This window comes from Sebastes umbrosus, chromosome 3 (assembly GCF_015220745.1).
Source record: "Sebastes umbrosus isolate fSebUmb1 chromosome 3, fSebUmb1.pri, whole genome shotgun sequence".
NCBI lineage: Eukaryota > Metazoa > Chordata > Actinopteri > Perciformes > Sebastidae > Sebastes > Sebastes umbrosus.
The window spans coordinates 12,003,197-12,026,674 of NC_051271.1; the positions used below are offsets into that span (position 1 = coordinate 12,003,197).

At 41.2% G+C, this 23,478-nt stretch overlaps 1 protein-coding gene across 1 annotated transcript in view; it reads left to right on the forward strand.

Annotated features, from left to right (window-relative positions):
- Nucleotides 1–23,478, forward strand: part of zcchc7 (zinc finger, CCHC domain containing 7) — a 59,281-nt gene that overhangs the window by 29,950 nt on the left and 5,853 nt on the right. The window contains exons 4-7 of the mRNA XM_037764057.1: nucleotides 4,139–4,188; nucleotides 4,896–5,033; nucleotides 5,145–5,315; nucleotides 8,545–8,580. Of these exons, the coding sequence (XP_037619985.1) occupies nucleotides 4,139–4,188; nucleotides 4,896–5,033; nucleotides 5,145–5,315; nucleotides 8,545–8,580 (395 nt within the window). The remainder of the gene's footprint in view (nucleotides 1–4,138; nucleotides 4,189–4,895; nucleotides 5,034–5,144; nucleotides 5,316–8,544; nucleotides 8,581–23,478) is intronic.

Genomic DNA, 23,478 nt, shown 5'->3' on the forward strand with positions numbered 1-23,478 from the left:
CTCCGTACGTCGGTTTCCGATGCTGAGGGGCGCTGCCCAATCGGCGGTATTAGACGAGTTAGGCCGAGTTATCAGAAGAGACAACCATATTATAGCCTGGCTGGACCTCGTCCCGGGAGGAGGACGCCGCTCGTGGTCCCCTTATATTCCCTTTCTGTGTGTGTCACCCCAGGAGAGCCGGGCGTTCATGGTTCATTAGCCACACGTACACTTCTGTTCTGTTCTCAGTGGTAGAAGGGACAGATTTAAATCACACACATACAAGCTCCACCTCACACTCACACACACACACACACACACTTTCAGTGTTTTGTTCTGTTCTGCCGGCTCTGATGAACTGGCACGCAGCCTCCTCCCCTCTCCTCCTCATCTTCTAGTAATCAGGGTACCTATGAGACAGACAGGTAGCATCTGTCGCCTTCTCTCCCCTGATCCGTACCTCCCTCTGTTTCTCCGTCTCCCCCTCTTCCACGCCATTGTGTCGAATTTCCCTCGACGACGGAGTGATGTGATAATGTACGAGTTGTCCCGGAGAATAAAAATCAGTGGAACCCGCGTAACTCGCTAATGCTAAGGAACGTCTTCCCAAATATCTCACCGGTGATTGTTTGCGACATGTGGAGCTGTTTCAAGACTCCTTGTTTTCCTCCAGACCCCTACCGAGGCATCGCATACATTTCTTATTTTTTAGGACCTTTTTAAGATGGCTGTAAGAAATGCTTTGCCATTAGATGGGTTGAAATTGAACAGTTGCAGCTGACATGGCGGAGGCCTCTCTCTATCTCTCTCTCGAGTCCGTTCAGCTGCTCGGTGAAGCCGCTGCCATCTGCTTATTCAGCTCCATACTCCTTCAGATCAGTTGGGCCACGATGAAGCGAGCAGCTCTGATGCTTTGGTTTTGAGCAGAGCCTCAAGGTTGATTAGCATATTTTCACCCAGTGTACAGACACCCCACCCACCCTCTTCTCTTTTCCTCCTCCACCCATGTGTTTGATTCCTCGGCCGTGACAAAGAGCTTCAACCTTTATCTGTGTGTGTGTTGGTGAGATGGGGGGCCCTTAGATTAAGGGAAAGCTTCCTGCTCTTTATTTGGGGAGTCCCCCCGGGAGACGCTTTGGGAATGACTTTCGTTGAGTCACTAACGCCTACTCACACACACACACACACACACACACACACTCAGACACACTTCTACGCACACATACACACCTTTCATCCCTGCCCTTTTTTCAAGCTGCCCATTGACTGGTTGTTGTGTAACACCAACTACGCATGCACGGACGCTTTCACAAACACACACCCGTCACACAGAGGCCCCCCAGTCTGATCACAGTAAGTGAGCGCTGCAGAGGTTCCCCGTTCACAAAACTAACTTCACTAGAATAACTCTCACTCTAGTGTTACTGGTAGAAACAACATACATGCATACATACACAGCATCTTGCCAATAGATGGAAAACGGTGGTACACTGAGCTTTGGCTGACAACACACAGTAAATTTAAAAGTAATTTGAGTCAAGCAAAAATGCCAAACAATTGCCTAACATTTCTTTCTATCATTGTAAATTCAATATCTTTGGCATTTTAAGATGTCACCTTGGGCTCTAAACTGCGGTGGACAATTTTCATTATTTTGACATTTATAGACAAGACAGCTAATGGATTAATCAGGAAATCAACGGCAGATTAATTGATAAAAAAAATAATCAGCCCTAAGCTGAATTAGACCAACTAAATGCTTTTATTTTTTGATGATGCTTCCTTGTTGCCCCTCTTTAAAAATGTGTGAGGGCAATTGCACCGTCTGAGTGTTTTCTGTGAATATTTCTTTAAACACTTCATTATTAAAACTGCTTTTATCTCGTAGCGGTTTGATTTCAGGTTAGTCACTACACATTGAAAAAAACTGATGCACAGAGTCGTGCACACAGCTTAAAAAATGATTGGCTGTGTAGTCCCCATCATGTCTGAGGTACCACATCCGCATCCAGCGGAAAGGGTTGAAGATTTTAAAGGACTTCTCACACCCTGCAAACCCTCTATTCGGTCTTCTACCTTCGGGTAAAAGACTACGCATTATTACAACTAAAATATCTCACTTCCACAATAGCACTTATCCTGAAGCAGTCTGCAGCCTAAATGCTTCACCGGCTGAATAAACAAGCACATGCACTTTAACTTGTCAATTTAAGGGCATGAGCGATCTGGTTGCACTTTTGTATTTATTTTATGGTTACTGTATTGTTATTGTGGCAGTATGTTTTGTTTTGTGGGTTATGTAATTATATGATTTGTTGTTGAGCGCACCAAAACAAATTCCTAATCAACTGCGTTTGATATGGCACTAAATTATTGAATCTTGCTTAGCAGTTGAAATTTTGAAAAAGTACTTAACTACTGACTTTCTCACCACCCGGTCCTTTTAAGAGCCAGGAGAAAATGTGACCACTTCAAGTTGATACGAATCTGTAAAAGTTTAACCCACTTTAAAGTAAAATATGAGTCCAACATAGTCCCTTAGTTATTCAGTTTTATTGGACCAACTTCAAAATTAGTGTCACATGATTGCATCATCATTTCAAGTGTTGGTGGACTGTTTGGCGGTGTAGATACTGATGTTTCTTCTTTGGAAATCCTCGGCGTAAATTCTGTATTGGGGACAATTTTCCTTTCAGAGATGATAGAGCAGCTCCTCTTAAAAACAGGATATACGCTATGTTGGCTTGTACACAGTGTATGGTCGCTGGTGTGTTCGTATCTCCAAAATGTGTGAAAAACGCCCCTGGTTCAATCATCTGAAGGATATTTAAAGGTTTCCATCTGCCCAAATTAATCAACTCAGAGCTCAAATGATGTTTAAACAGAAAAAAGCATTTAAATTGAAGTCACAAGCTTTTGCTGTGATGAGGACGACATTGAGTTGCTTGCAAGGGTGTGTGTGTTTTTTGAGGTGAAGGTCGTGTTAGAAAGAAGCCCCATCCAAACAGCAGCCATTTTAATTTGTTTGACGGGGGAAGAGAGGTGATAACCTCCCTCTGTAGCTGCACACCCGGGGAGGAGGAGAAGAGGGGGGGTAGAAAACAAGGAGAGAGAGAGAGAGTGAAAGCAAAGGAAGGAGGGCTGAGCAGAATTGCGATAAGGTGCCGGATAGAGAGAGTCAGAAAAAGACAGAGAGAAAGAAAGAAAGAGAGAGAGAGGTGGAAAGGAGACTGTAATATATGTGTGTGTACGGCTCAAGGCTGCATGTTTGTCCAAAGGCTAAAGACTGTCAACCAGCTAATCGTGGGGGTCGATGAGTGGGTGTGTCTGTATGTGTTTGTGAAAGCATGTGTGGGTCATTGCTATCAGCACATAATTTATGCTGAGTACACGTGTCTGTGTGTGTTTCTGTGTGTGTGTGCGTGTTTCTGTGTGTGTGTGTTTGTGTGTACGTTACGATCTCTGGATGTCAGTTACAGTTCTGTGGGCTTGAGGAGAGTACAGTGGTCTCCCTCAGGGCGCTGTTAGTGCCACTCTCATACAGATGTGCTGGGCTGCCACTGTGTCAGTTTCAGTGTGTGTGTGTCTGTGTGTGCGTGTCCTTCTCCTACAGGAAACTAAACTTGCTCCTCTGGGTTTAGAGTTCTTAATAAGGCTGGATATTGTCTTGAATGTATCAGCTCTGGTTCTTATTGAATCTGGTTCCAGTTCTTGTCATATTGTTTGAGTGAGAAAGGATCTGTTGAAAGCAAAAAAAAAACACCTTTTATTTTCCGTTGATTTAGGCTGCTGTATATACAGACATTCGTAACAAATAATTTCGTAACAAATCCTTGGGTCTTGTGAATTCCAATTCAGAAAGGAGTCTCGATACTTAACTCTAATCTTCTATCATTTTTAAATCTTCCCATTTTGAGTTGTTCATGTTTTTGTTTTTATTGTATTGCATTTGTGTGTTCGGTAGAAATCATTAAGCCTAGAGATTGCTTTTTCAAGACAGATGCATTTTGCCATTTAGTAAATGTTTGCTTTTAAGACGGTGATAGTGATCACATACTAGGTAAATTAAATCAAAGCTTTACTTAAATTGTGCATAAATGAGCTTATATATATACAGTTGAATATAAACCTTTGCAATTAAATGTTTCTGTCTTGCCAGATGCTGCAGAAGAAGGGGGCAGCTGGTTGGTTTCTTCCAGGGACAAGGAGGTAGGTGGACATTAGTAGCTTTACAGTAGGGCTGGGCGATATGGAGAAAATCAAATATTACGATATTTTTTACCAAATACCTCGATATACATGTTGTGATGATATTGTAGGGTTGACTATTGGTGCTTCCACAAAATATTTACACAGTGAGATTTTTGATAAATAAAAATCTTCGCGTCGGGGTGCAGCATCGCCCTGTCGGGGATTCTTTCACAACAATGACCGACTTGCTGTACATTATCCCGCTTATTACACGGCTACTTACTTAAGAAATCAATATTTTGACACAAAATCGGTCCGCCAGAGTCCGACATCAGAACTGCGCCCATAGCAACGGTCTGCTATACATAGCAACGGTCTGCTATACATAGCAACGGTCTGTTATGTAGAAATTACAGACCGCAGAACGCCGTGATTAACCAATCAGAATTGAGTATTCAACACAGCCGTGTAATAAGCCAAAGTAATATGTAAGAAGTAATGTGCGATTTCTAAAAATATATTATAAAATATGTTGCTGTCATTACAGGCATTATGGCATCACTTGTATCTCACAGCTTGAGCATATTTTTTGTCAGTCACAATGAGTTGGAAAATAACATTTCTCAGATTTTCACTGAAAATTAATGATTGACAGTTGAACCTTTTTCTTTTGTGGGCACAAAACAATAAATAAGTAAATGATGCATCAACTGTGTGTGTTTCAGGCTCGGATCTATAACAGAGACAAGGGTGCCAGAATAACGCCGCAGCGGGTGCCACACAGATACTACACTGACAAGACCGTCCAGTGTAGAAACTGCAACAAGACCGGCCATCTCTCCAAGAACTGCCCTGAGCCCAAAGTCAGTTCCACTCTGTGCACAGTAGCATGTACAGCTTATACACACTGATGAGTACAAGTACGTAAAACTACTAACTGTGTTATGTGTGTATATATGTGTGTGTGTGAGCAGAAGTTGTCGTCCTGCTTCCTTTGTGGCACCCCAGGCCACCTGTCCAGTGACTGTCCCTATAAGCACTGCAACAACTGCGGCATGCCCGGGCACCTCTACAACTCCTGCAGCGAGAGAGCTTACTGGCACCAACGATGCGAACGGTGCAGCATGAGGGGGCACTTATTTGACGTGAGTATAGCATCGTATTTTATTAGGTTGGAATTAAAATAAGAGAAGAACGTTCTGTACATCTGAGTCCAATTCAGGCATGTACAAATATAGCCAAACTTACCTTCATCAGGGCAACACAACACATGGCCAAAAATATATGGACACCTATATGTGATTGTTGAACATCTCATTCCATAACCAATGGGCGGATGCACTACGTAGCCTACTCCACGCCATACAGTTGTTGAGCAGACGTTCCTCTGTTTGGTTGATGTTGAAATAATTCAGCCGGTGTTGCGTTGAAGATGATGTCACGGCAGTTTCACTTGCCGTCGCTATGCCGATCAGCTGAGAATCCTGCCTACAATGACGGGGTACTATCTGCAGTAGAAACACGGCTAGAGAACAGGACCTGGTACCAAAAGTGAGTCGAGTCGAGCAGAGGAAACACTGCCAAAGTTGTCCATATTGTCGATTTGACACAAGGGAAGCCAACACATTATTTTGGGCTAGAAAAAACACCTGTGCTATGCATTTATACATAGGTATGTAGTTTCACGTTTGATGTGCATGTGAGAAACGCTAGAAATACAACAAATCAATACTAAAAGCAAATACATAATCAAGATATGAAGAAATTAGAGCTGTCCTCAACCATAGAAACTCTTAGTCGACTAACACTTATGCAATTTTGTCGACTAATCGATTAGTTGATTTAATCGACAGATCTGTAAAACTGAGTTTCTCCACAAAGAATCACAAAGCACCATTTTAAATCTTGTGTTTACCAGAGATGTGCTCATAAGTTTCTTGGAAATAAGTCATTCAGAGTGAAAAAAGCATAAAAAACAACTAATCGACGACAGAAATCTTAGTGGACTAAGACCAAAACGACTGATTAGTCAACTAATCGACTAAGAAGGAGGCAGCCCTAGAAGACATACTGCTTATAGAAAAAAGAAGGGAATGAAGTTGTAACGACTATTATCAATCAAAAAGTCACTAACTGTTTATGCTATTTATTAAAAGAATGGCAAGCACCAGCTGTAATAACTAAAGTAGGCGACGGTCAACAGAAAATACCGGAGCCTAGCTCACCCTCTTTGTCTAAATCCCGTCATCCAGGTGCACAGGTAAATAAAGTGAAACCACACCCCTGCGCCAATTACCGGAAGTGATAATAACCAAAAAGAACATGTGCAGCCTAAACAAATACAAATAAACAACACAGGCTAAATGCACATTTCTTCTCCTACAGAAGTATTACAGGAGTAAGAAAACTTTGAATTCAATCATCTTCATGCTACTGTGTGAGCATGCATGCACCGCTTAATGGCCACAGATAGTGTGTGTGTGTGTGTGTGGGGGGGGGGCTTTGACTTGTAGTAAGAACAAAGAACAATTAGTGCTCAATGTAAACATGATGACACACCAACCACCTTTATAACACATCTGTATGTACTTTTATTTCCTCTCCATTACCCCCCCTCTCTTTTCTCCCCCTTTTTCTCTCCCCCACTTTCTCTCTCAGTAATAATGAGTGACCAGGGGTCAGCACACGCTGCTGTTCACATTAATTGATACACTTCAGCAATTACAGCTTAGTTATGTCTCTGCCATGCTGCATATTCCAGCTGTGGGCTCATATGTGTGTGTGTGTGTTGGCACTGAAGGGTGAATCTAATGACCATCAATGACAATTATCCCACCGCAACGTTCATTACCTTGCCCATTTACACTAATGCCATAGAATGGAAAACCCTGTGTGCATGTAAGAGCTCGCCTGTGTCTCCCCCACCTCTCTTTCTCTCCCTCTTTCTCCCTCTCTCTCTCTCTCTCTCTCTCTCAATCTCTCTCTCCCTCTCTCTCTCTCTCTCTCGCTCTTCGCCAGTCAGTCATGTACTGTGCTCTGTGTAATGGATGAGTAACCAGGTGAACACCAGAGGGAGAGGGGAGACCAGGACACACACCGCCCATCCTTTCCCTCTTCCTCGCCCTCTTCCTCCGGATCCTCATGTTCATCTTGTTCTTCCTCTCTCTTTTGCATATTGTTTTCAACAGCAAACAGAAGTGCAAAGTTGTGTGGTATTGTAATTACCCTTTTCTTGGAACGCATAACTTTTTTTTTTTTTTCTTACACTCACAAATTATACTGTATGTGTTAGTTTGTGTGTGTTAGTGTGTGTGTGTGTGTGTTTGAGAGAGAAAGAGAGTCAGGTCTCTGTCCCCTGGGCCTTTCTGTGTCTCTCATTAAAGACAGACGGTTGACGGAGCGCGAGTGTGTCGCTCGCCTCGCCTGTCGCCCTCGACAACAACACACTACCCCGGCGGTCTGGAGGGAGAGAGCAAACGGGAGAGAGCTGGTGTGGGTGTGGTGGTGGTGGGGGTTGTTGAAGAAAAGAAAGCTAGATGAGAGGTGGAGGAGGATACACCTATCGAAATTCATATTTACCCATCTCTGTATTCAAATCTAAACCGCTCAGATAAAGCCAGAAGAAGTGCCCAGCGTTGTTTACAGGCTTAAAGATCAGGATTTGAACAAGCACTTTCGGCCAAATAGTCACTTTTTAATGCGACAATAGTTTGCATATCATGCATATTTGTGTAATAGCTTGTTTAGTGTATGCAAAGGAAAACTACACACAGCCTTCCTCACAGGACAGGCTTAAATCGTCCTCTCCTTCTCTCTCCTTCTCTCTCTCACTCAGTAGGTGTGTAAGTAGATAAATCTTGTTGCCTGCGGCGACTGCGGCATTTTCAATTTCCCAGTGGGAAGTGGCGGCGGTTGGGAAAGGATGTCGGAACGCTTAAGGAACAGCGTGGCGAAGCCCCGGAGATAATGCTTTAGCCACACCGGGACAAAACAACTGACTGCCTTACTTACTGACTGTTTGAGTGACTGACTGGCTGCAGAGAGACACATGGAGGGAAAACAGGCTGTTGCTGAGAAATCCGGGTGATAAAGGTTTAGTGAGAGACTTAAAGAGTCAGAGAGGCAAACAAATGACACCATGGCCTGCTTTTCAGTTTCCCTCTCTCTGCCCTCTCTTTTTTAGTCAGCATCTTTCTAAATGTTTCTCCTTTATTATGTCTTTAATACCCTATGTTTATATATCTCTCAGAATTAAGAGATACACATACATGCTGCAGGTTCATTCCCCTCTTTTTAATCTGCTTTTTGTGCTCCATTAAAGTGTGCATGTCCGTCTGTATATTTGATGATCAAGTGTTTCTTCTCTCTCCTCAGGCTTGTCCAGAGATCTGGAGACAGTATCACCTCACAGTGAGTATCAAACCATAAAACCAACTTTGTCAGCCAACTCCACAGTAGTGCTGTTCACGCTTTCATCTGAGCACTTTTACACTTCTTTGTGTTTCAGGCTTGAGGTGGGGATAATCAGTCTGTAGACAAAGGTGAATGCTAGATGGGGATGTTGTTTATCAAAATATGGTGTCTTACATTTGTCAGTGCAGCCGAGGAGAAAGGTGCAGTTCTATATCTGGTGGATGAAGCGTTGGCGTTAAGTTTACAGGGTTTTTCCACATGTTCTGTCTACTCTCAAACCTTTAGAAATTCAAAAGTCATTTTGAGCCTTATATTTCAGTATTGGGACACTCATTGAACACTATAGATCGGGATGCAAATAGTGCAACTTCTCAGTTGGGACTAGTGCTACAACTAACCATTATTTTCATTGTCGATTAATCGGTTGATTATTTGATTAATCGATTAATCTTTTGGTCTATAGAATGTCAGAAAATGGTGAAAAATGTGGATCAGTGTTTCCCAAAGCCCAAGATGACGTCCTCAAATGTCTTGTTTTGTCCACAACTCAAAGATGTTCAGTTTACTGTCATAGAGGAGTAAAGAAACCAGAAAACATTCACATTTAAGAAGCTGAAATCAGAGAATTTTTAACTTTTTTTTTTCCTTAATAAATTCTGGATGAGCCAAACTAAAAAGTACACGTCAAATAATCTTTTCCCCAAACATGGTTTCTGTCATTTTAGATAGTTCTTATCACGCTGATGTTTGGTCAAGTGTTCATTTTTCCGATAAGTTTGGTTTTAATTAGTTATTTGACACTATAAAAAGTAGTCACGGAGCCGGAGGCTCAGGAAATATCGATACCGTGCCTCCAGCCCTCGATCATTACTGCGCAGACTCTGGCTCCAAATGACATCAAAATCTCAAGATGGCCACTCCCGTATCCGGGATATTTAGGCTTCACTTTTGTGTGAAGCACTGTGACAGGAAGTGGAGATGCGTCGTCCATCTGTATATATACAGTCTATGGTTTTGAGTATGTGGAGTGTACTAACAGTTGGTACCCAACCTGTGTCAAATTTAGCAGAATCCCAGTAGATGTAGTAGTTCTTCTCAGAGTCCCAATTAAAAGCAGAGAAATGTAAAAGAACGTGGTGGTGGTGGAGGAGGAGGGGGTGACTAAGCCAGCAGCACACTCACACTGCCCCACTTACAGCCGGGGACACTTCTTAAATCTTTTTCATGCAGAACCTGCCTCATCAGATAGAAATATCTTAAATCTTACTGTACAGAACAAATAGTATATCTTACAATATTAATTTCTGAACTCTGCAAGGGAGGCTTTTTAATTATTCATTCAGCGTTTTTAATTTACAGAACATGGTCCACTTGCACGAAAAAACAAAAAATAAAAGTGCTGGATTGTGGAGGTTGTGCATTAACGGGTATAGAGTGCTATAGGAATGAGTCCTAAAACCCGGAAATGAGTTCGCATTTTAGCATTTCTGGTTCCCTCGTCTGGAATTCAATGGGTTTTTAGTTAGATGCCTGAAATAAGGTCTGTGGTTAACACAAGCTTTAGAGATTTTAACGTTTTGTTCTACAATCTAAAATACATCAGTAAATATCCCACTCATGAATTTTAAGCTTTTATGTGTTAAAAAAGGCGGTTGCTAACAAGTGGCTAAATGAGACTACTAAACGCCATCACGCCGTCTCGTCCTCCTTTACAGCCTCGTTGTTTATACTCGCGTTCATGCGACCGTTGTGTAGTTCGTTTATAGCCTAACGTTAGCTTTTTACTTGTGGCGATTTGCAAAATTTTACACTTCAAAAATCATAAAAGTGGTGTTAATTTGTGGATATTATTTTACGGAACAAAACGTGTAAGTATTTACTTATTTTCTTCAATAATCCAAAACCGCTGGAAAAAGTCTTACGGCTTTTTGTAGAGGGAACCAGGGCGATGCTGACTTCCTGGTTGGCCTACAAAAATACGTCATCCCTGCACCACTCTATACGCTGCATTTATCAAACCAAACTCTGATAACACCAGAGTCACATCACACTCTCCTTGTGCTTTCTGCAGTAACTTTCAAAATCAACCAGTGATTTTAAGCAATGTGACAAGAACCAAATCATTTGTACTTTAGCCACCAGAAAGAAAGTATATTTCCATGAGCATTGCAAAGGAAAAGGTGTCACACAATCACTCCAAATCAATAAGTCAGTTGTGATTGGAATTGACGTTGCCCTGTAGCAGATGAGTGAACCATGGCGGGAATAAAAAAAACGTCTCAAAAGATTAAGGAAGTGCCCTGAGTGATGGGAAACCCTACTCTTTTTTTGGCTTCATTTTTAACCTAAGTGCACATGTGACATCCGTGTGTGTCTGTGTCTGTGTCTGTGTCTGTGTGTGTGTGTGTGTGTGTGTGTGTGTGTGTGTGTGTGTGTGTGTGTGTGAGTGTGTGAGCAGAAACAATCTGTCAAAGAGAGGAAAACTGTGTGACAGTCACATGGGCCATATGTCAGCGGGGATGCATTTGCTTATTTTTGTGTGTGTGTGTGTGTGTGTGTGTGTGTGTGTGTTTATCCAAAATCTGAAAAGATAACTAGTTTCCTCGGCTCCTTATGTATGCATTTGTGTGTGTGGGTGTGTGGGTGTGTGTGCGCATCTGAGCGAGGGGGTGATATAGACCTCAGCCTAAGAGAAAAGAGCAGCTTGTTTGTCAATTAAAAGACGTGATAAAGCATGAAATGGGCTGCCAACGCCACTCGGGACGAGGGAGTGAGAGAGAGAGAGAGGGAAGAAGAGTGTGTGTTTGCATATATCTTGGCGTGCACTTTGTGTGTGTGTGTGTATGTTGGGGGAGGTCTGTCACTCTCCTCTATGGAGATTAATTAGCAGGGGCTGTCTAATGAAAAGGCAGCATCGTTAGCGCTAGGGTAGCACGGCGGGAGAGATGGAGGGAGGAGGAGGAGGAGGGAACAGGACAGAGAAGTTCCAGGGGAGACGCTGGCAGAGAGGATGGGAGTTAAGTTTAATACTTGCTCATGTGTTGGAGGGGGGTGTTATACGTTTTATTGTAGAGTTTTACTTTGAACCGCAGACGAGAGGAAAAGATGCTGATTAAAGAGCACCAGAAAAAATTCTTTGATCGCCCCGCAAGATGATGAAACCACCTCTTTTTTTTGTGTGTGTGTTTGCGTGTGACGGCGTGCTTTAACGGGTGGAGGATTGTGACCCAGGTCTAATTGAAGTATTTAAGCAATTTAAGCACTGGGAACAGAAGGTCGTTACAGATCCAAACTGGCATGGGGGTTAGGGGCTCGCACAGACACAACACACCCAAACACACATGCATGTACACAGGGCTCCTTCTGTTTAAGACAGCCTCATTTTATTCATGATGCTGCTTATGACCCTGAACTCCCCAATGTGAGAAGGTGTGTGTGCGCGCGTGTGTGTATGTATGTGTGTGTGTGTTTGCTTTGGGAGATGTGACTCTGTCACCTTCCGCTGGGCTCAGCCAGGTGTGAAAAGGCATTCTGTCAGACCTCCCTGCTACTGGGTCCATTTATCCTTCGCGTGTGTGTGTATGTGTGTGTATGTGTGAGTATGTGTGTGTGTGTGTGTGTACTGGGTCCGTTTATCTGCTGTGAGTGTATGTGTTGTCTGCCTGCACCTGGCCCTCAGCTAACAAACTCCTCCAAACCACACAGTATAGACCACAAAGCCCCGGGGTATTTACTGAGAAAGTAAGATACTGACACACATGGACACACACACACACACACACACTTCTACAAATATATATATAGTGAAGTAAATGGGGTAAAAAGCTATCCACAACATTTTCATCTCGTGTGTGTCATATGGTTTTGAAGACATTTTTACACAACAGTAATATTTACACAAGAAGATTTGCTTAGAAGTGCAGGTTTACATGAACAACTCTTTCTCAGTCTCTCTTTCTCTTTCACTCACCCACTCAAACGCCTACAGACACCCTGGTTTTACTTCTTTCTTTTGCATACAGCGTTACTGCAAACCCCATCTGCTTATCTCCCTCCATCTTTGTGTTTTCTTATCTTTCTCACTGTACATGCAAAATATCATTTAGCCTAAAATACCCCATCATTGCTATGATGTTTAATGCAGTCTAGCTGGGGTTTTTTTTTTGGGGGGGTGGAACTTTATAATTTAATGTTTGTGATGTACACATTTTTACCAGCCGACGTCATCGGCTTAGCGTTTTCCTTCATTTCCCAGAATGCCTTTCAACAAGCCCAAAAGAACAAGTGTGAAATTGCTTCTTTCAGTCTAAGATGGGTGCATGCATTGCATCATGCCTCTTCTGCTTTGGATTTGATTGTTGGTTGTCAGTGCAACATGGAGACTGTGGAGAGACTCTGAATCAGTTGTATTTGCTAAGTACATACATACATACATGCAAGGGATTTGACTCAGGCTTTTATGCATCTCTCTAAACGTACTTACTTACACAGAAATGGAAAAACAAAAAACAGCTAGGGACAAGGACAACAAAGCTGGAAACATAAAGGTGAGGAATAGACAGGACTTTTAGTGGTGAAAAATAAGTATAAATATTATGTAAATATATATATGAAGCACCAATGACCAACATATGAAATACAATAAAAACGTCAAGTGTTCTTTAAGTGTAGACAATACAAATAGCGCAAAGAAATAAATACTGAATGGATATACATGGACTGGATTTTGTACAGTGTGTACATGATTACATGTCTATATACATGTGGCAAGAAGCCGCAGCTCTTTAACTCTGAGCGAGTGATGCCAAAATACTCTAGGAATCTATATATCTGAGCTATCTAAAACACAAATAATTAATAATCTTCTCATATATGTTTTGAGGTACATCCTAGTTTTTTTGATATAGAGAAGCTTCTATTCCACTCTAGCCATATAGAAAGTATGAATCCAGTGGCTTGATGTTATTCTTATGTGTTGAGAGGTACTTACCTATAGTATTAATGTGTATATGAATTTTTGCATATATTGTTGTTTACTATGTATATATGAGTTTTGTGTAATATACATGTAACATTACTTTTGATTATATGTGGGACACTTGGGTCACTGGCGGTATCATGTGACCCTTTAAAGATGGCATCTCTGTGCAGATTTATTAAGTCTGAAGAAGAGCTTGTGCTCGAAACTTCACTTACGAAGATGTGCCAATAAATCGCATTGTAAGGGAGCTACTGTGTGCGGACCTTCCTCTACGTTTCTCATTGCTGTCGTCTACTGGTCCAGCACCGGCCTACTACGGTTTTGGATGTGCGCGACCACCTGACATTTTTTTTTTTTAAGATAGCTTTTTGTTCTTAAACACCATTGGAGCAGTATTGAAAAATATGAGTGATGTCATTTTGACTACATTTAAACCAATCAATAACGGGAATACAGACAATAATTTTCATTATTGATGAATCTTTTTTTTTTTCTAATAAATTGTTTTGCCTATAAAATATCAGAAATTAATGAAAAAGGCCCGTGTCAAGTTCCCCATGTCTTCAAATTGTTTGTGTTTTCCAACAAACAGCCCAAATGTATTCAATTTACTGAGAAAAACAGCAAATTCTGCAGCAACGAGTGTCATCTCTGCTTGAAAAAAGGCTTTAAATAATTAATAGATTACCAAAATTGGTGATTTCTTTTTGGTAGTCAGTTCTTACATTATCAGTATGCCACTCAGTGTATTTGAACTCCTTTTGACAAAGGATGGAAAGGCAAAGAGAACCACTTTTATTATTGACAACCAACAACACAGGAAAGAGAAATAAGACAAGAACGGCGGTAGAAAACCAGAAATGGAAGACAAGAAAAGACAATGAAGTGAGAATGGATGGAGGGATGGAGAGCGGTCAGTAAAGTCAGGAAGGGCAGTGCAAGTTGAGCGACCTGCTGTCCACACACAGGCTACATTAATGCATGTAAAGATCATGCATAAATGTGTGCATTTAATCATACAGCACACAGACAAGTCACACTGACTTTTTCCTCTCGTTAAGTGTTGTCAGGACCCTGCTGCGCTGGGTTAAGACCAGAGCGCCACCCTATGGCTGCTGCAGGAAGTGTAGGCTCTCTCTTTAATCAGTATGATGTTTGAAAGGAGAATTTACCTCCTTTTTAACGTGGGTCAAATCCAAATCAACAATCAACTTCCAATTGCCTTTTTGGTGTGTTTTTACCAGCTGTGTGTGGTTTTATCTGAGCGAGAACATTAGATTCAACATGATTCACCTACAGAGGAGAAATGTACTCTGTGTGGACCAGAGACGGAGAGGATGAGAGAGGTGTGTTGTTGTAAGCGATTCAGAAGGATGGGAGGAGGGAGAGAGAGAGAGAGAGAGAGAGAGAGAGAGAGAGAGAGAGACGAGGAGGGTGAGTGTATTAAAAAGGGTGAAGGAGACAGGCGAGCGAGTCTGAGCATACAGCAGCTGATTGGTACAGGTATATCAGTGTGTGAGCATTGATTGGCCTCTCTTTAGATAGTAGTGGTGACACCTGTACGTGTGTGTGTTTATTGATCGGTACCTCTAGCCATGCCGGTGTGTGTGTGTGTGTGTGTATCGAGCGGATTCTCTCCTCACGGTGGTATCAGTGTGTGTGTATCGATCTTTTCCTCAGGGACAGGTGTGTGTGTGTGTGTGTGTGTGTGTGTGTGTGTGTGTAGATGTCTCTCGGGGTGCCCGTGAAAAACAGTCTGTGACCTTTTTGTTCACCACAGAAATTAAGCCGTTTTAACTCCTCTCCTTTCCCTCTTTCTCACCTCACTGCCCTTTTTTCTCCCTTTTCATTTACTATGTTTTACACCTTTTTGTCTCCAGAAGGTTCTTTGCTTTATGCTCGATTCATACATGTCTTTGTTAGCCCCAAGGTTAGGACATTTTGCCCCCTTTAAATCCTCCTCTTTTCAGAAAAGAATATACATTTACATTTCTTTAGAAAGAAAAAATTAAAAATGACTTTTTAACAAAGTAGGCGTAGTAGTTTGTCCATGTCAAATTAAAGCTCATTATGTGATTCAAAATATTAAAATATTTATTCTAATTCAAATGGCTCTTTTTCTTCCACTTTGTTGGTTGAACTAGATTATTTTTCATAGATTTGACACTTTCAAATAGTCATTAAGTATCATAACTTAAATCAAAATCCTTTGCGATGTCAATGCAACCTTAACATACTCCTTCTGTGGTGTAAAATTTACCATCCTCAGATAATGAAACTTGAAATTTGGCTTAAAGGTTTAAAAACACATTTATGCAAACCCTTCTTGTCAGATATTACATTTATTTTTACTTAGCTTTTATTTCATTTTAAATGGACAGATGTTCACCTAGAACTTGGCTGCAGGATGCATCACTGGTTATAGTGTAAGTTTTTTTAGTGAAATTGTTCTTTACTGAAATATATATATTTTTTTTATTTCCTGAAATACATCCTGGATGTTCAGAGTAATATCAGTGATATGTAGTATTTGTATTTGTTCGTGCATATATTTGGCCCACTAGTATAAATCATTGACCATTTTAAGGAACAACACAAAACATATCCCTGTTTCAGAGCATGGTGTCTGTACCGCGCTGTTGACATGTTTCACATTTAAGTTGAAAGAGAAATTATTTGAAGAGAAACTATTTTTACATTTTTTTTAACATAATATAGTTGTGTTTTATATGTGAAAATTGTGTATTTCAATCATATTGTGTTCTAATAAGGGGTTAGAAGTTGTTCTATCACTTCAATGACATGAGTATTTAGAACAGTTGGATTATTATTATTATATTTAATATATATTTATTTATTGTATTATGGGATATTGTTTCATATAAGGAACTGGAAACGACAGGAAATGATTTTATGTATTAACAGACATGATATTAGTCATTAAACTGAATTGTTAAATGTTCAGTTCTTTGTAGAGACGATCTCTGTGGATGTGTCTGGTACATTGTGTACCAGGTTCATCGTTTGCCCCGCTGACTTATAATTGCAGGACCAGCTACAAAAAAAAAAAATAGCATGAAGTACATTTCTGGTGTCATATTAACTACCAGAAAAACTACCAGTGCATTAATGCTCGTCCTCTCCAGTGACTCAGTCAGGTCACGAGGCACAAAGCGTTACAAAAATGCTTTCTCTCTACAGACTCATAATAGAAAGAATTAGTTTGTTCACAATTGTTTTATTGTCTTAAATATATGTTAATAATTATGCCAGAGGGCATCATTTCAAACATGAACCACTCATTCAGCACTTGAAATCGGCCACAGGTGAGGTTGTTGTAGGACCTTTTCAGCGTGCTGTGTTAGAGCGCCATTCAGTGGTCAAACAGAGAACTGAACTCTTAGGGGACGTTAATCACATTTATTTCTTCTGGAGTTTGTTGTTGTGGATTTTGTGTATGCACATCATCCATAGTAACATTACATCTGCAGGAAGCTTCCATGGTTTAGCTGCTCCAGTTTCACGCTGAAGTCCTCGGTTTCTGTGTTGATATAAAAACATTTCATCTGTCCCTCTTCAGAATAACAGCAGTGGTGTCTTTTATGAAAAGGTGACAGATTAAAGTGGCAGCAGTTCTGGACTTAAAGTGATTTGCTATATGTATAAATCAATCATCAGGAGGCACACACACACATTCATAAATTATTTCCACGTGCTGGGAAACAATTATTTGTACAAAAAGACAAAAAATACCTTTACACTGGTGTCTTATTCCCAGTATTTTTTTCCTTCTACATGGACATGACAACGTTTCAACCTCAGAAAGTCTTTAGTTAAAAAAAAAAAAATTCATGTAGAATAAAAATAATTGGAAATGAGACAGCAGCTGTGTGACATTATTATACAATATTTTTTTATACAATCATAGTAATAATATAAAAAAGAAGACTGCAAAAAAAAGAACAATATAGTCAACAAATACCACATAATATATAAAAAGAAATAAGTGCATGCAGGAATGACGGGGGACGTGAGATGAATATGTAACTTTGTAGTCACAATATACAACACACATTGGTGAAGGAGAGAGAAATACAAAAAATAAGTTATAAAACTCAACATTTGTCATCAAGGCAGTCTGTGGCGACTGATACATCTGTGTTGTGACCCACACTTATCTGAGTAAAGGATAATTCACAACTCCACCCATTTTTTTCTGACAAAACCTCACAAATTACCCATAATTCAAATAGTAATGAGCAATACGGCTCCTAACTCTTCTGTTCTTTCTGCTGAACTTGGTTTAAGGTTCGACCTTTATTCTCGTTCTGTCTGGCTGACCTCTTTTTTTTTCATTCCTCTTACAAGAATAGCCTCAATTCAAACAGTAAATCCACATCTATTCAGCGAGCTGTTTTTGCTGTCTCATCATTGTACAGTACCGACTCTCCAGTCTTCTCACCTCCGCCATGGCAAAAGGCTCTTGACTCTTTATTCTCCCTCAGACTGAGACACTGAGGCAGGGGAGGGCACATTTATAAAAGGAAATGGCTTTTGTATGTTTTCAATGCAGTTCTATTAACAACGAGCGGCCATCAGGGCAAAGAAAGGAGTAGGACTGCAGGTGTAGGACTGGTGTAGTGAAGTGCAGAGCATGGCTCGTAATGGCAGTTAATGGGTACAGTACGTACACTTATCGTGTACACAGTATCATTGTACTCACAGTCTCCCTTCCAACTCAAAATAATCGGTTCAGTTCATTCTTTAATGTATCACATGGGAATATTTGGCTTGCAACATGACATAAAAACAGACGGAACGAAGATTCCGTACATTCAAATTTTGGTCAAAGTATGTATGTTTTAGCGTCAAAATGCTGTTTTCCTAAGCCCTTCTTAAACCTTTTCCCACGTGACCTGACGCAGGTTTCAGCATGATGACGCTGCTACATGTACAGTATATATACAGCCTTATAGTCAGTCTATTAACGTTACATACAGTGACTTAAGTGGCTGTCGGACCGACATGGAAGATAAGCAATGTACTGTTGTGTGGACGCCACGTTAGTTCGGATTCGAAATTCACACAATAACAAAAACTAACTAACCGATCAATGCAGCGGTGAACCAGCAACTCCTGTGTTCTGTGAGGTTAAATGACTGTTTTTATGAATGGAGTCTGGTCTGGTAGCTTTGATGTAACGGATTCAGTTCCCCATCGGAAAGGGCTGTCTGACGAAAAAAAAGCTGCCATGGACGGGAGCAGCAGAAAAACACGTTTTAGCAACCTAAGAAATCAATATCAGTTTGATGAGGATTTTTTTAGGTGGCTAAAATGTGTTTTTCTGCTGCTCCCGTCCATGGCAGCTTTACCGTCAGACAGCCCTTTACGATGAGGAACTGAAGCGGTTATATCGCACTCTTCAAAGCCACCAGACTTCACAAAAGCAGTAATTTTACCTCGCAGAACACGGGAATATACATGCAACCCCACTTCAAAATATCTGAACTAACCCTTTCAGTTAAACTTAGCACATCTAACTTTGACTCAGCTAGTGCAAACATTCCCATTTTTCATAACCTTATTGATTAGCTTCATGATTAGCTTACTTTGGTAAGATGAACCGGCCCTTTAAATGTGATCTGTTTTTCTCTGTTTTATGTTATTGTAAACTGAATATCTTCTTTTTTAATTGCTGATCAGATAAAACAAACAATTTGAAGATGCTACAGAGGGCTCTTTGAAATTGTGACGGCATTTTTCACAATTTTCTGACATTTAACAGACCAAACTATTAATCTGCAGATTATTCCCTTGATTGATTAATTAATCAATTATGAAAGTAATCATTAGTTCCAGCCCGATAACAAATCATCGCGTTGTAAAGAAGTAACAAACTGCAGCAGTAATAAAAACAATAAGTACGAGTATTTAAAACAAAAAGAGGTAATAAAAGAAATAGAAACATACAAATGTCCACAGCCTCTCTTCCTGTATTTACCTTATGTAGGACTTTTAGTACAGGTGTCTTCACATACACAACTGAATGTACATGTAAAACCATAGGAATGTACACACAAATATACACACACACACATGCTCACACACTCACTCACACACACACACACACAGGTGCAGTGTTATCAGAGGTCTTGCAGGCTTCGCAGGTCTTTGTGCCTTTCCGCTTAGCTGGATGGTGTCGATTTTGTGTGTGTGTCTGTGTGTCTAGAAGTGTGTCTGTGTGTCTGTGTGTGTGTGTATGTGTGTGTGTCTGTGTGTCTGGAAGTGTGTGTTTGTGTGTGATTTGCTGGCTGAGATGTAAAATCAGGGTTTAACATCCTGACCGGGGCATAAGAGTCCATCTGTATATAGTATATCTAAATCCCTGTCTCTCTCTCGTGCATATGTGTTGTCTCTGTCTAATTGCTGGAATAAAGTGAGTGACATATTTCCATACACACACTGGCAACAATAGAAAGACGCCTCTGAACTCAGCAGTGAGTGCTAAGAATAGAAATTGAATAACTTAGACCTAGATTTGAATAGATTAGCTTGTATCCTCTGTTCCGCCTTCCACGGTGTGACCAGATTACCTCCAGTCGTTTCCCAAAAAGGGGGGTTTTCCTCCAGAGGTGGCAACCCACCGCCGTTCACCCCTGCATCACATTATCATTACATTCCAGGAGCATTTTCGCTCCCTCTCTAAAGAGAAAATCAGGACTCCTGCTGATTGTCTTCAGACTGATTGACTGACTGACGGGAGGAGATAGGGAGAGCCTCTGGGAATTACACTGTCCTCGCAGGGCGCCGGGTTAGGGCTTCGGTCTGAGTCTTTGTGAACTGGCAGACACAAAGGGGGCAGGAATCACATCTGGTTATTTGGAGGACACCCCTCCCACCCCCCTCCTCTTCCTCTCCCTCCTCCATCGCCTCCCCTAACTGCACACATGCACACCTCCACCTTAAACGCTCTCCTAAGAACGATTGATTTTCTCCTTCCTGTTAAAGAGTGAGAGCAAACGCTATAATTAAATTCTCTGCAGTTTGCTTTGCACAATTAAAATTCCCAAATGAAGAACACATGGATTAGTGGTTCTGTAGTTCATTTTACGTACTCTCCTTGAAAAGATGTTCACCTTATAGCCGTTTCACAACCGTCTAATTAACCCCCCCTGTTCACCTAGTGAGTACATACTGGCATGTTTGTTTGTTTTGGTATGAGCCCAGTAGTCTTACGTTGTGTTGTGAGGCTGTTTTCTATGATAAAGCATGCAGAGTTGGTCCCCAGTGGGTCCAGTAACATATGCAAACCTCTCCCCATTGCTCCAATAACATATGCAAAACAACGCCGCTGGCCCCGGCCCCCACGCTCCCACCAACACCAACACCACCCGTTACTGTTCAGATCCCACCCCCTCTCCTCTTACACACACACACACACAAGCCTGTTTGCTTCTCGGATTGTGTTTGATAACTGTGTGTGTGTGTGTTGCTTCAGATTTTAGTCTGTAACAGTCTGAGCTTTGTGTTGGCCAAAGGATTATCACAGCTTTGCCACCAGCAGCTAAGGCAAGGAGCAGAGGAGAGCGGGGCTTAGAGAGAGACACAGTGGATGTGTCGGGACAACTGTGGGAAAACGCGGTTGTGTGTGTGTGTGTGTGTGTGTGTGTGTGTGTGTGTGTGTGTGTGACACAGAGAGAGAGAGCGCTCATGTGTCTGTGTGTGCATGCATGAGAGGCCACGGATGGCTGGTTGTCTGTGTCCACCCAGCGAAGCCCTCAGGACCTTCTCAAACACCCTCCTATACACACACACACACATCCTAAACCGTCGGTCCTCGTCCAGCTTCAGTCCCCTCTCTGTCTGACTGGCAAAGTGTCTCTGAGCAGCTCCTGAAGCTCTTCATGTCACATCAGCAGGAAGTGGATCAGACTCAGATCTCTCCTGCTGTCTCTGCACTCAGAGGGGCCGTTAGTTAAACACCGATGGATGTTTTTAATGCTGGGAAGAGTCTGTCAAGCTAGTTTATGAATGGAAGCAGGAAACGTGTAGATGGAGTGATCATTTTTTATTAGATTTATTTTCTGTCATAAGACATACGCATAACAGAAAAGCATACACAAAAAAAATGTAATCTGACATGGTAAATAGGCTTGCATTTATATAGCGCCTTTCTAGTCTTCTGACTACTCAAACGCTTTACATGTCACCCATTGAAGCAGATTAATTATACATTATACATACACCTACAACATGGACAAAAGACAAAAATGATTAAAAGAAATAAAACTAGTTATAAAAAGCACGTAACATAGATAAGGTGTTATGCATAAAATTAAAGCATGACACAGGATAATATCACTAAAAGTGAATTTATTTGCATACCCAGCGGGTTGTAGCAGAGGTTTACAGAGGGGCAAAAATGAAAATGGTTAAAACTTCCAAAAGTCCAAATGGTAACAAATTTGCTTTATATGTAAGAACATGTATTATGTACGTGCGTAATACTTTTACTTTCATAATCACATGAAATTGTTGGACCCCAGGAAGAGTAGCTTTTGTACTGATAACAGCTAATGAGAATCCAACTGAATAAACAAACCTTCGAGACAACAAATAAAACAACAGAACCATTACTGATATACAAACGGCGTGCCCTTTCACAAAAGTTTTCTCTTTTGGGCGCCCCACGTACCAAGGCTCAGTCCTTACCGCAGTGGCCCAGGGTTTGAATCCGACCTGTAGCCCTTTGCTGCATGTCATCTCCTCTCTCTGTCCCCCTTTCATAACTGTCACTGTCTCTATCAAAAATAAAGGCAAAAGCCAAAAAAATAATCTTAACATTTTTTAATTTTTTTTGCTATTTTCGGTCTGGAAAACAACCACTTGGAATAATCTGGAAGCTGAATCAATCGGCCATCCAGATGATGACATGACTTTTTAAAGGTCTGTTCACATTGGACTTCCATCCTGCGATTCTTAGCTCTATCTCCCATTCTATTTTATTGAAGCCCAAACAACGGACAAATTAAAGCTTGTGTTTCATGTATCCGTGTGATCTCAAGGAGTTCACCTTTTGTTCAACTTGCTCAACTGACTGAGCAAATGTGCACCATTGGCCAATAGAAACACTGATTATTCTAGCTTGTTTCATCTCCATATTTAGTACATAATCACACTACCAGACTACACACTGTAGCATTGCAGTTTGTGAATGCTCTGATCCATGTTTATTTATCGCACACGTCAGAAACTTGACATCACGTCCTTTTTTGGTTCTGTGTGTGAACAGAAGTATAATGTGAACTTACCTTAATTCAGCAGTATGCTCCAATCAAAGTGCATCTTTCTGATGTCAGAATCAAACATTTATCACACCTACTTCATGCAGCGATTGGCCGGCGGTGTGGAGGTGAGGAAGTAAGCATGGTTTGAACTCTCAAGCTGTCTTTTCTTCATTGTTACTACAGTACACAACTGCTTCTGTCACTTTTTGTGTGTACAAACAAGTGCAACACTATAAATCCTTTCCAGGAAAGACTGTCCAAATTGGCCGCCCTCATCTCCATGTGTGAACAATTATCACATCCAGCGTCTTTCTATGACAGACACTTCACCCTGCTTTTATGAAGCGAAGTGCAGTCGCTTGAAACACTTTTGCCTACAGATGTAGTTGGACAACACGGTGTAGGACCTAGTTTCAAGCATAATCCGTCCCTTAGACATGGGGTATTAAAGATGATGATAACAAAGATAACAACAGAAGCATTACTGAGCTGCAACCCAGGGGGTGCTCCCCAGCAATAGTACAGGTGATAGTAAAAGTGATCAGATCTCAGATCTACAATGCTAAATATTTATGCCTTGCAAATTTTGTCAATTTCATTTGAGAATCGCCTGAAAGCCGAACCAGT